Raw genomic sequence first — 13,110 nt, forward strand, 5'->3', positions numbered from 1 at the left:
AAAGCCGGGCTCGGTGTCAGCCCTAGCCGGGCTCGGTGTCGGCCCTGGGCCCTCGGCCGCACGCGCATCACCAGGAGACGTTGCTGCCCGGCTCTGGGATTGTGGAGCGAGAGGTACAGGAGGCTGCTCCCTGCACTTTGCTCTGCAAGCAGAAGGGCCTTTTTCTGTTACAGGACAGGAATTGGAAGTTCTGTGCCCCTGCCGGGTGTCCGAAGTGAGAGAGGCTTCTCTCTGACAGTCACAGGCAGCAGCTGCTTGTAAACGGAGCTGGACAATCAAAGGGCTGGCGAGTCGTCTGTGCTGCAGTCGCTGCTGGCCTTGTACCACACCACACATCTTGTACCTCATGCCTAGCTGATGGCTTGTTAGGAGCAGTCTAACTGTGGCAGTTGGGACTTGGTGAAAATTAATAGTAATAGGTATCTCAGAAGCAAAGTAAATACATTTGTATTTCAGGGACGTCTTACCTAGACGGGAATGATTTAATTGGTGCTGATCATGCTGTGGGGTTAGATGACCTGAGAGCCCTACAAACCCTCCGCTGAGGTGGCTCCAGCACTTGTGACCTGAGCGGGCTCACCTGATGCTAGCTTAGGAATGCAGTGTTGGAGTCATGCTCTGGAATTTCAGTGTAATTCGGGTGTTCTTGAAAATTATATTAAAAAAACCAACCGTGAAGTCAGCACTTCAAAGATGAGAAGGTGATTCTTGTTCTTGTGTCTAAGAAAACCTGCTCTATCAGCTTTCCCAGCAAGGTGGGGGCTTGTGAGATCAGTTGTGAGTCACCATTTGAAACTTTGGGAAGTGTAACCCCTGCAGCAGTTTCCTTCTTAAGGGAGCTTTAAGGTGTTGGTCGAGCACCAGCTGAATGTGAGCCAGCAGTGTGCCCAGGTGGCCAAGAAGGCCAACAGCACCCTGGCTTGTACCAGCAATAGTGTGGGCAGCAGGACTGGGGGCCTGGTCATCCCCCTGGACTCCCCACTGGTGAGGCTGCCCCTCGGTGAGTGGGTTCAGTGTTGGGCCCCTCACCCCAAAAAGGCCATTGAATGACTCGAGCGTGGCCAGAGAAGGGCAACGGAGCTGGGGCAGGGTCTGGAGCACAGGTCTGCTGGGGAGCGGCTGGGGGAACTGGGGGGGTTCAGTCTGGAGCAGAGGAGGCTGAGGGGAGACCTCCTGGCCCTCTGCAACTCCCTGCCAGGAGGGGGCAGAGAGGGGGGATGAGTCTCTGGAGCCAAGGCCCCAGCGCCAGGCCCCGAGGGAATGGCCTCAAGTTGCACCAGGCGAGGTTTAGTCTGGATATTAGGAACAGTTTCTTCCCCAGAAGGGTTGTCAAGCGCTGGAACAGGCTGCCCGGGGAAGCGGTGGAGTCCCCGTCCCTGGAGGTGTCTAAAAGACGTGTAGAGGTGGCACTCGGGGACGTGGTTTAGTGGTGGCCTGGGCAGTGCTGGGGTAACGGTTGGGCTTGACCATGTGCAGGGTCATTCCAGCCTCAGTGGCTCTGTGCTGTGATTTGTAACCTGCGTCACAGCAAGGCGGGAATTACAAGCTTGATGCAAATTCTTTGTCTTTGAAGAACTGCCCTGATTTTATGAACAGAATCCTGTAGAATTTGTTCAAATGAAGAATTCATCGTTTCACTTCAGCAATATTTTACTTTAAATCCCAATTCCTCATTTTGCACCCAAAAGCCTTATCTTTCCAGATAAGCTTCCCTGCTCAGGTTTCACCGTCTTGCTTCAGGCCTGCCTTTCTCCCTCAGCTTTGGAAAAGCTTCACGTGTCCAAGAGGACCGAGGGTCGCTCCTACACTGCTTCCAGCCACTCTGCGGGCTCTGGGCTGGCGCAGATCCAGCCCCTGGAGCTGCCCTCGGGCATTTTACCTCGAGGAACATCCACTCACTTGAGCAGCATCGTGGAAGGTTTTCATGGCAGAGTAGGAAAGCAAGGAGCAAAATGAAAGTGGTGTTCTTTCCTTTGCAGCTGAAGATTATATGCTGTGTCCACAGTCTGACTGTACTATTTTGCTGTGGGGGCTGCACACCCTCTTATTCTCCTAGTAAATCTGTTGTTAGCCCATACGATATAAATTTTATTCTAAAAATATCAAAACTGGATTTTCTTTGACTTACTACTTCTCTTACTTTATTTGTTCTCACTACCCTGGCTTGTGAATTATTCTTATTCTGTTTTCTGTATTGTTCAAACTTTAGGTGAAAAAGTACTGGGCTGAGAAACAGCTCAAGTGGCAAGAACAGGAAGAGAAAGATCTACAACGTCTGGAGGAATTAAGAAAATTAATGGCTGAACAAGCAGTTAAAGACAGAGAAAGGTAAAAGAAATTAAATGTGAATACCTATAGTACCACTAAGAACTTCTTACAATCTAATTTGCTTTGATCTCCCAACTTTCTAAATCAGAATAAATTGAGATAAGTAATTTTTTTGTCGTCCTGTTTGGCAGGAAGGTTGCATCATGATTGTACCTGGATGCAATTTATTTCTTAGTTTGAATCAATTCATATCCATGAAAGTCTTAGACCTCTGTAAGCACTGAACTGTTGTAATCCTGATAGGGTACACCCATTAAAACCAGCTCCCTTTGAGATTTTTTTAATTGTAGTGGGTAATAAGATCTTCTGCATTCCAACCTTGCAAAATTATTTATAATCAGGTTTGTTTCGTGTGAGAGGAGCACATCAGGCACTTCACAGCCTCAAATATAATTATTATTCTTTTAGAGGGTCTTAAACTGTGCATCTAGTTGTAGATGCTCTTCACCTGTTTGATGTAATTTAGGACTTCAGCCCGTTAACAGCTGAACCCTTGCCCAGTCCTCATTGCAGGGGATGGCCTTTAACGACCTGTGGGGAAATACCTGATTTCATAGAGCAGTTCCTCTGTCACAGAGCACGCAGTCTGCTTATGATTGCTCTCAAATCACAGGCATGCTTTTTTTACGTAGAGGGAGCCACCAAATTGCATGGACCAGAAATGTAATTAAAATAGGGTTAAAGTGCCAGTGGCATTAGAATATTAAATTTGGTCTTAAGCATTTCACCGGAAATGCTACTTTGACCTTATTTTGTTACAATACCTGCTGACAGCTAAATTTAAATGTCCGTATGCTTATGCTACAAATATATCTATGCCTTTCCTTAAACATACCTGCAATGATTTTAGCTCATAGCAAAAGAGACACACATACTTGAATTACTGAGTTTTCAGCAGAACTGATGAGGAAAAAATGACTTTTCTTTAAAGCTGTGCACTGTGCTATGCCATAGAGTTAGGGAATGTTCTTTTCTTATGCTAATAAACCTTGCAGAATAAAATACAAGGAAATGGCACAGTTCATTGAGGAATGCAGGAATGAAATAATCACACCTTTGGGCTATTATGAATCAAAAGTTGGTAAATGCTTAACATTGTGTGTCCCAGAATTGGCGCACTGTACCAAATAAAACAGCTTAAAGGAAAATGCTTACTGTTTGTGGAGATTAATAATTCTCTGAAATTACTTAGTGCTTTTCATCTTCAAAGCCTTCCGAAACATTAATCAAAGAAGGGCAGAGAGATGTTACTGTCATTAGGTACTGTAGTGCTACAGGTATGGTATAAGGCATTTTAAGGTAGGTCTGAAGGGAGGCAGACACACCGGCATGGTCACGTCAGAGCGCAGAACTGCAGTCCTGAAGAAACTCACAGTACTCTTACATGTTTCACCTGTTGCAGCACACAAATTGGTTTTGAGTCTTTGCAGAACTGATTGTGAAAGGTGGCCCAGGCCAGTGCCACAGTTCAGATCTGACACCTTTACAGGCTTTTCTGGGAAAGGAAAAGACTTACAGGTCATGAGCTGACTGACTATCCCAAGTACAAGATATGGCCTGGATAGTGCATAGAGTTTCTAATAGGTACAATAAGACATTAAAAATGGTTTGCTGTTATCTTGAATTGCTTTTAAAATTAATTTAAAATTAAGTAATCAGGTTTATAAAAAGGAAAATTATTATCACAGAGTCACTGTGGTGCTCTGTTTATTCAGGTCTTGCTTGGTACTTGCAAGATGCTGAATAGCCAGACCTGTGACCAGATCAGAGAAGAGCATTAAAGGCACCTGAAGCTGGATGTAGAATTCCAAGTGACTAAGTCCACATTTGCTTTCTACAACTCCTCTGCTCCGTGACTGTCTGACAGTGGAGACATTTAATGGATTGGAGATTTTATTTTTTGGCCTGGAAGTTCCTAGGTAGCTGCAGCTTTATGTTGCGTGTGTGTCTTAGAACTGTTGTCTTCAGAGCAGCTGGCTACCCAGCACGTGCCTAAACCCCAGTGGGTTTAAGTTTATGTAAGTTCCCGTAGATGTTGATCGAGTACAAGATGGTGACAGTAGCAAGTGCCACACAAAATCAAATCTAACAAGCAATGCCATCTGCATTCAGAAATACAGGAGAGGAGAAGAGGATTGTGCTGTGATCTCTGTTCCAAGCACAATATCTGTTCTGTATTCATTTTTTTATCCAACAGTCATTTCATACAAAATTTTAAAACAGTCTTTAAAAAAATCACAGGGACTGGGGTAAGAACCTGGGTCTGCCCAGATCACATCAAAGGTCCCCAAAGTAGGTGAAAATTGTACTCCTCTTGTGCTTCCTTCTACTGCCACACATTTCATGTTGTTTGCTGGTAGGGGTCCAGCTGCAGGAACGTGGTGGGGGTGCCCTTACCTGGGCTGCTGTGCGCTCTCGCTGCTCTGATCCTGCTGATGATGCAGAAAATGCAGATTTGAGCTCCTTCAGGCTAAGAACCTGAGACCAAAACTGTCTGGAAAAGAGCTCTGATTGCTGGTGTGCATCAGAAGAGGTCTGGGCTGGCCACGTTTGAAAAGGAAAGCAGACAGTTCTGATCTTTTTTTTTAGTAAAAATTAAAGGTTTAGCAGCTGACAGCTCCAGAGAGGAGCGCTCCCGCAGCGCAGCAGGCACTGGGTGAACGGGGGGTGTTCTCCTTAGGGGCGTTCAGCAGCGCTCTGGGGGGAGAAGGGAGTGGGGGCAGGAGGCGGTCGCAGGGGTGGGCTGGCAGCAGAGGTGTAGCTGTGGGCCTGTCTGCTGCTGTGGCACCACACGTCCAGCTCTCCTGAACGCCCCGTGAGCTCTGTGGGGCCGTGGCTTTAGGACACGGAATTATAGGTGCCCTTTTAATGCGGTATCGAGAACTACAAACTGCATTTGGGTCTTACTCCACCTTGGGAATCAGCATCCAGAAGGGCAGATGTTTGCTGCCAACAGTCCGCATCCCCCTCTGTTAATCCATGCAGTGAATTTCAGTCAGGTCCTCCATCAAGTCCCTCGGGTATGGAAGGGTTGAATATACATAAGCTATTCTAAAAGAACATTCTCCCCCCCAAAGCAATAGGTTTTGCATTAATGCTGCAGGGTGAGAATTAATTTGGCATAAAATTGTGCAAATATTTTCACTCCCTACCTATGGGGAGTAGATTGGCCTAGCCCCGCTCTGCAGCCAGGCAGCACGTGGGAAACATGTGCAGGTGTTTTAACCCGGCACCAGTCCTGCTGCCAGTCCTGGCCGCCAGTCCCGAGGGCAGGGGGGCCGAGCGGGGGGGAAGGGTTGAAGGGGTGCTCTTTGCAGGGCCTGGACCTGACTAACCCCCGGCAGCAGCGGCGGCAGCTGCCTGTGGTGCAGCTCTGGCAGCCGGGGGTGCAGGCGCAGCTCTCCCCTCCCGTGTGCCCCCTGCAGCAGTTCCCTGCCTGTGCCCTCCCCTCGCACAGCTCCAGGCTTGCCCCGTCCTGAAGCCCGCTCTCGCCAGCTCCCGGCAGCCCTCCCGCTCTCCCCTCGGGGCTCTGCGTCGGGGGGACACAGAGCCCAGAGAATCCAGAAAACCTGGGGGCAAATAACTGGGTGTTGAAGGCGTTCCTAAAGGTGGGCAGACGGGAGGGCTGTGGGTGAGTCGCTGCTCGGGGCAGCTCTGCTTCGGGCTGCGAGCGAGTCCCCAGAGCCAAGGGCTGGGACGTGGCCACGGCGCTGTCACGGCCTCTGCAGCCTAAGGCAGCAACGTTCTGGCTCGGAACCGGGGGCTGCGTCCCAAACGGTGGAATTAGCGTGTAAAACGCTTCCTGTCCCCGCTGCCTCGGGCCCTGGTGACACGGGGCATCGGTTCCGTCACGGGGAAACAGGCAGATCTTCTTCACTGCTAAAATAACACTTTCTGCTGCTTCTGTGAGACTGCTTCAGCTGACCACAGTGAACAGGATACGTTGTGATGTGGGGCAAAAAAAAGTTTTGCTAAAGCTTTCATAATAAACATAGTTGTTCGTTGTTTCCTAGTGAAGATTTATGAGACAGTGTCTGAAAGCAGAGTTTTAATGAAATTACGCTTATCAAAAATTACATAAGTGTGTACCCACAGTACTTCAGAAAGGTAGCTTTACTGAAACTAATCAGCTAAGCTCATTTTTCAGCCGGTGATTTATTAAAGTTATTACTTACTGTGGTACTTAAAGTCAAAATTGAGTATTAAGACATTTTAATTTTAAGCTTTTCTATAAAATTAAGTTTACTTTGAACAAGCAGTAGCTAAAATATTACTACGCATAATAGAGTGAAAGAGAATTAGCAACTTTATTTGGATGTGGACCCTGTGAAATCAAAGCTCAAGTAAACATTTAAAGCCAAGTATAAAAAGTATTGGAAGAATGTTCCAAATTAGGAATGCAGTGTACGGTTGAGTATGTATTTACAAAGTTCTCTGCCTTCCCTGAGTGTTGATTTCAAAGCACTGCCACTGCCCTCTGACAGTGAAACTTAAATCTCTGTTAATACTGGCCTTGGTCTCTCCAGCGTGAGCAGGGTGATGATCTCCTGAGGGTGCTGTAGTCGTGAAAACATGAACCTTCCCAGGAGCAACAAGAGCCACGGCAGGATGCGAAGCCCTTGCTGTGCCCCGGCCCGTTGCCCTCTGGCAATGCTTTACGTTGCCGTGGGCATCAGATCTTCCGCAGCAGAGACCAAGGATGGAAGCCAGACCTGGAGGAGTGCCCCTCGCTTGTCCAGGGCACTGAGGGCACTGAATCTCGTATTGATAATGCTGGAGTTTTTCAGAACATGTATCAGTAGGCAGCTCGAGCAGAGGGAAGGGTTGTCAGTATCATCTTTGTCATTTTCAGGAAAATATTAGTATCTGCTTTTTATTAAATTTTCTTCATATGAAAATATTTGGCTTTCTCACTGGAGCAAGATTATGGCTGAAGATTACTGTTGTAGGCATCCACCTGCCCAAAGAGGGAGGAACTGAAAGTCTCTCTGGGGCACCCGCAGGCATCTGCGCCCCGCTCCCCTGGGACAGATCCGTGTGTCCTGGCCATTGTCACCGGGTCACTGATGCCCTGGTCTTTTCTGGCTACTAACGTAACTGCACGTTTAGTTCTGATTTTTTTAGCTCATTTCACAAGTTCTAAACTCCTTTGAGCTTACTAGAATTTTGAGAGTAAGAAAACAAAAATACATGTTTTGTTGCAGTTGAAGCAGCTCACGCTTCTCCATTTCTCTAAAGGCAAGTTAAAATTTGAAGGGCAAAGAAGGCTAAATGTCTGAATGCCAAGCGTGGCAGTGGCCAGTCCTGCGTAAGAGAATGCCCTGCAGCTCCACGAGAACTGGAGCTCAGCAGCACACCGAGGGCTCTCGGGAAATACGGTCGCAGTGGTGCTGCCGGGGCTGTAAGAACCTATTGTGAAAAGCTGACCAGCAAAAATCATGCCATAGGTAAAGTTTCAGGATTATTTGTGCTAACCTCCAGTTTTTTCCTTTTGAAGAAGGAGTTCATTCTCAAATTTTCTTGCTTCTTCCAGTAACAAGATTGGAGCGATGTGTTTCTTTTAATGGAAAGGGTTATAAGAAAGAGTTCTTCTGCCATACACAGATGTCAGAGAACATTTCTTCTTGGCAAAGAAAATGGGGAAAGGAAGAGTAACAGGGCTATATAAAGCGTGCTAGAGAAAATCTGCCTTCTAGAAATGCAATCTGAATGGTTAGCCAAGTTGTTTAAAACAAACAAACAAAACCCCCAAAACAAATAAAAAATTCAACTCCCCAAACCAAAAAACTCCCAGCAAAAATAACACATTCAAATGAAAAAGCATTTTCTGCATTTTTCAGGTGTTTTGATGAATCACCGTATTAGGTGGATATAGAGAACATCAGACTAGTTTTCATACTGAAATATCATAACAGAAATTTAAAATCCCCCTTGACCAGTGTTTTCTCCATTTGTACGTATGCTGTTTCGCAGGGTGAAATTCAGACAAGCGTTACTAGAAAAACGGTTGCTGGAGAAAAAGGAGCTGGCCCTTCGAGCAGCACGTGAAGAGGAGGAAAGAGAGAAATGCCTTGAAGCACTCCGGCAACAGGTGGTTTTATTTCCCGTATATTGTATTTTCATATACAGTAATGATAAACACATACTGTCATATTACGTGAAAGATAAAAAGGATGATCTATCAAAAGCAAATAAATGAAGAAGTTAAAATGCGCTTTTGGTCTGACTTTAACAGTAATTCTGTCATGTTATAAATCCTGAGTGCTTTGTAACTCTGACAACAGGAACATTATGATGTTAAATTGCACTGTAGAAGCTGTTGATATCTGAAAATAGGTAGGTACTATTTTTTCTGGGTTGGATATGATTTCTCTTTTGATTTATTTTTTTTTTTAATAATCTTAAGTCTGCCTTGAGTCTTAGGCAAGATTTATGAGTCATTTAAATTCTTTTTAAATTCTGAAAACTTACAGACCTTGGATGACTTTTCTTCAGAGAGAGATTTAACTTTCTGTGAAACTTTTTCATGTTAAGGACAGCCCAGAAAATGCTTGCTGATGTTTCTTATAGTAAATGTAGTGTTACTTTTTTTCCCTACTGATGACTTTTGAAGGAGTGATTTTACCTTCATTTATATTTTTGTATCTAATTTCCTTGGTTTTCCTCCAAAGATTAGAAGGAAAAATCTGGAGTTCACATTCTTTACAGCCCAGGACCTGCAGCTTAAATGTGCAACCAAAGGAAAATAAGGGAGGGAGAAAAGGTGCTCTTCAAACCCTTTTGATTTCGGATGATGTAAACAGGAGCAATGCAGCAGCTTTCTCCCCGGGTTAAACCTACGGTATTTGGTGCAGCCGCGGCCTCACGTTCAGCATGTCCCTTGGCTTCAGGATTAACCATCCCAGTGCAGCGCACACCCCAGTGAAATTCTGCCTTAGTCCCTCGGGGGCTGTTTGTGGCCTTATAAGTGCTTTCATGTCAGCAGCTGGGTGCGCAAAGTCAAGGAGAAAGAAAAATATAACAGAGGTCAAATCTTCTGTGGGAGAGCTGAGCACAACAGGGACAAACAAACCTGTTTATTTTTTTAATATTAAGGGATCATTGGTCTGTTATTTCAGTCATTTTTTGAGACTGTTGAACTGGGGCTCATTTCTAGTCAAAAACGTTGTATTTTCAATAATCTGATTTGATTAAATATTTTGCAGTATTAACAGTGTTATTTTAGGTTGTCAATGCATTTTTAATAATAACTCTCATGTCTTTTCTAAGTTACGCGCTGAATTGTGTTGTCTTTTGTGTCAGCTTTTGCAAGAGGCTGGGAGAGAGTCAGGATCTGTCCATCTCTTCTGACTGGCCCGATTCTCTTACCAAAGCAGAAAATGTTTCTAGAACGGCTTTTCACCAGGATGGTAGAGTTCCCAATTCATTACATTTTTATAACCAATATTTATTTTCTGTATTTCACACTAATGAAATACTGCTTCATAAAATATACCCTTTGGTTGTATGTGGGGAAAAAACCAAGGTCTTCAGTAAAGAGCATCCAGTCTGTGTATTTTGACAGCCTGTAAATACAAAGATGACATTTTATCAAAGGGATGGAAAAAAAAGAATCATACACAATTTTAAATATTTTTTCTGGTTTTGGCCATTCAGATGGTGCTCTGACTTGGATTATTTTGCTCCTGCATCTTTCTGTATTTTCCAAAGTAGCATTAGCCTATATCTGCATATTTTAACACAAAGAAAATAAGCAATGAAAAAGGCTGCACACAATCTTGGATACTGACCTACCCACAAGAAATGAAACAGTTAAGATGGACACACTTAAGAAAAAGCCCAAAGAATTTCATTATTTGTGGCATATCACTCAGGGTTGTTGCCCGTGACTCAGTAAAAACTGTGATCTGCTGATCTGAACACCTTTGTTTCCATCTGAAGAGAAAGCAGAAAGTTTGGACTTGCAGGAACTGTGGGTATTTCTAAATTATGAGTCATCTGGTTCCTTTGGGTTGCTGGTGTTGAGGGTCAGAGCTCACATTGCTCTCTGCTGGAGCTGGGGCTGTTCCTGCCCCTCTCTTGTGGCCAAGGCTGCCCCGTGGCTGGGGCCACGCGGGGCCACACGCCTCGGGATGGTGCAAAGACCCATCTTCTGTAGCCTAAAGCTCAGCGTAAGCATGTGATGAGGTGGCAGCATCAGCTCTCTCTTCATGGCAATGCCGTCCAGCTCTCAAGTTTGTGTTTTCAAGGACAGATGTTCACAGCTTGTGGTTGTTCTGGGTGAAGTCCAGCCAATTAAATTGTCTCTGTTGGGAAACGGGCAAAAAACCCTCACTATTATTCTCTGTCAAAGTGGTTTTACTTTGGGTTCAAGTTTTAAGCTTTGCAACTTTTACATATGGATACAAAGTGGTTTAAGAACAACTTCTGAAATTTTTAAACCAGGTAACTAATCCTGTTCTCAAAGGATGTGTTACTGATAATAACCCTTTCTCACCTCGTGTCTACACAGACTGATTGTTATTTTCATATCCTGTATTTTAGGTCGCCGTTGTTGCAAAACTGGATCCAGCCAGAGTAGTGGCTGATACGGTGGCATCTAAAGCTCGGATGGGCGTTGGAACCAATGAAGAGTTTGACCTCCAGAAGCCGCTGTTTCAGCTGCATACGTACAGTGAGCTGCAGGTGGGGGTCTGGAGGCACGCTCCAGGTTATTGCATGTACATGGACCCTCACAGTGATAGATGGTGGCGATGTTAATAATATATCCTAAACAGCAGTATTAACAGCAGAGTAGAGAATATAATGTGCATGAAAATAAGGACATTAGGAGTAATAGGCAGGGTGATCTCTCTGACCTAGTGTAGTGCTGGAGGAGCACAAGAGTTGGCCCCAAAGGGCTGTTTGGGTCCGGCATGGGGCTCCTGGGGCTCCCTGAGGAGCAGCCCCCGTCGCCGCCCCTGCGGAGAGGAAACGCCCGAGAGGACCACTGGGTGGTTCCCGTGTCCGTGGGGCCTTTTGACTGATCTGTTTGCTACTTTTTAATTTCAAAACTGCATTTTTATGGATTTACTTGAAAGAATGCCTCCTCTCCACCCGCTCCAGTTAGCATTGTACTAAGTATCTGAAGGAACTGACTCAGCATAAAAGTTCTCCTGACTGTACGGGAGAGCTATGTCACAGGTAACTTCATTATGGGGAATTCTTTTTTCTTAGAAGATTATGCACAGCTCAAATCTCTTCATAAGCTGAAAACTAGTATCTTGACCATATTTACACCATTTCTGGATTGAAGATCAGGTGGGATGTGATATGCAAGTGCTAAAGGAGAGGAAGCCAGTGAGGTCTAAATGAAGCAGGAGACTGAAGTAACTACTCCTTGGGTCACCCAGATTGCTGAGGACACTGCTCGCTCAGTTTCAAACGGAATTAAGCAACACAGGGGAGGATTTTTTGATTCCCTTACTGTTCCCCATCTGCTCAGTCTATGCGCTTGAAATTATTCCCACTCTGGAATTTGAAAAATACATTTACAGAAAAAGAACTGCTATGGTATAATTCTATGGCATAAAAGCTTTCTTTTAGCACTGAATAAGTGGAAATTTAACCACTTCTATAACTAAGCTTGTCCAGCATTTCCCATCTTAAGATGTTTTAAAGCTTCTTAGTTTGGTAAAGTAGAGACATGGTACAAGAGATGTAGTTTTTGTCTGGCTATTAAAGTTTACCCAAACCTGACTGAGGTGTGGGGCTCTGAAAAGCCTTAGCCTAAAAATCCTGTCAACATGCGTATTTGGGATTGATACCTGAATGCTCAGAATATTCTTCCCGTTTGGCCTCAGTGGGTTTTGGTAGTGCTCAGGCTGTGGTTCCTGCCCAGCATGTCAGCATGGCCTGGCCTGAGCTGGGGGGGGACGGTGATGTCCCAGCAGCCCTGGGCAGGGCGCTGTGATGCTCTCCTGTGCTCTCAGTGCTCCCCTGCCACAGCCCGTGGCAGGAGGATTTGGAAGAGGCTTTCAAACTTTGTCAGACAACCTTTTGACAAATTTTAGAAGTAATTTCCGTGGGCATTAATTATTGCTCTGGAAAATGGAAGCGGTACTGCCATGCAGTCGCAAGGCAGTGCTGAGAGAAAACTCATAACTGCTCGTGAAGCGCTCGGGTTCCACAGGAACAAACAGGAGGGATTAAGTCTTGTGCTGAAAGCAAGGGCTGCACTGATGGTGAACACTGGAGAATTAAAAAGTCACTGTTTCACATCTACCCTTTGCGTTTTGCTGAGGAATGACAACCAGGGCTCTTTGTTAGAATAGTTTGTGATCGTTAATTTTAAAAAGGCTAATATCAAGGTGCGTGCAGTGGGGTAATGCTTGTTCACTACAGAGCTGCTCTGCTTTTGAACGCTTAACTTTATGACCTTAATTTTCTGTCTGTCTTTTAAAACTTTTTAGATATGTACATTCACAGATGACCTGTAAGATATATGCCATGAGGAAAGTATTGTTTTGTTTCTATTTATCATTGCTGTGGTTTATTTTAACAGATCATTTCTGACCCCAGACTTCGTGTTGAGCTAGCTCTTCGAGAAGCTGGACTTCATAAAACACTTTATGCAAAAGAGATTTTACCAAAAATTCCTCCATTGAAGCTCCCAAGAAGAGATATGGAATCTACAGCTTTTAAAACGTAGAGCGCCTCTCGTACCAGGAGTGGAGAAGCTTCAGGGGTGTTGTCTTGCTTATAATGTGAACACTTTAAATAAATTTCCCTTAGGCTGTGTCA

At 45.0% G+C, this 13,110-nt stretch overlaps 1 protein-coding gene across 7 annotated transcripts in view; it reads left to right on the forward strand.

Moving 5' to 3' along the window:
• The window catches only part of CCDC148 (coiled-coil domain containing 148), a 74,846-nt gene extending 61,736 nt beyond the window's left edge, over positions 1-13,110 (forward strand). For 6 of the 7 annotated variants that reach the window (XM_074910411.1, XM_074910412.1, XM_074910414.1 and 3 more), the window contains 4 exons: positions 2,210-2,328; positions 8,302-8,419; positions 10,873-11,013; positions 12,872-13,110. In XM_074910411.1, coding sequence (XP_074766512.1) covers positions 2,210-2,328; positions 8,302-8,419; positions 10,873-11,013; positions 12,872-13,018 — 525 coding nt within the window. In that variant the 3' untranslated portion in view covers positions 13,019-13,110. Of the gene's footprint in view, positions 1-2,209; positions 2,329-8,301; positions 8,420-9,630; positions 9,738-10,872; positions 11,014-12,871 lie in introns of those variants that run through there. The other variant, XR_012633936.1, reaches the window with a different exon arrangement.

This window comes from Athene noctua, chromosome 7 (assembly GCF_965140245.1).
Source record: "Athene noctua chromosome 7, bAthNoc1.hap1.1, whole genome shotgun sequence".
Taxonomy (NCBI): domain Eukaryota; kingdom Metazoa; phylum Chordata; class Aves; order Strigiformes; family Strigidae; genus Athene; species Athene noctua.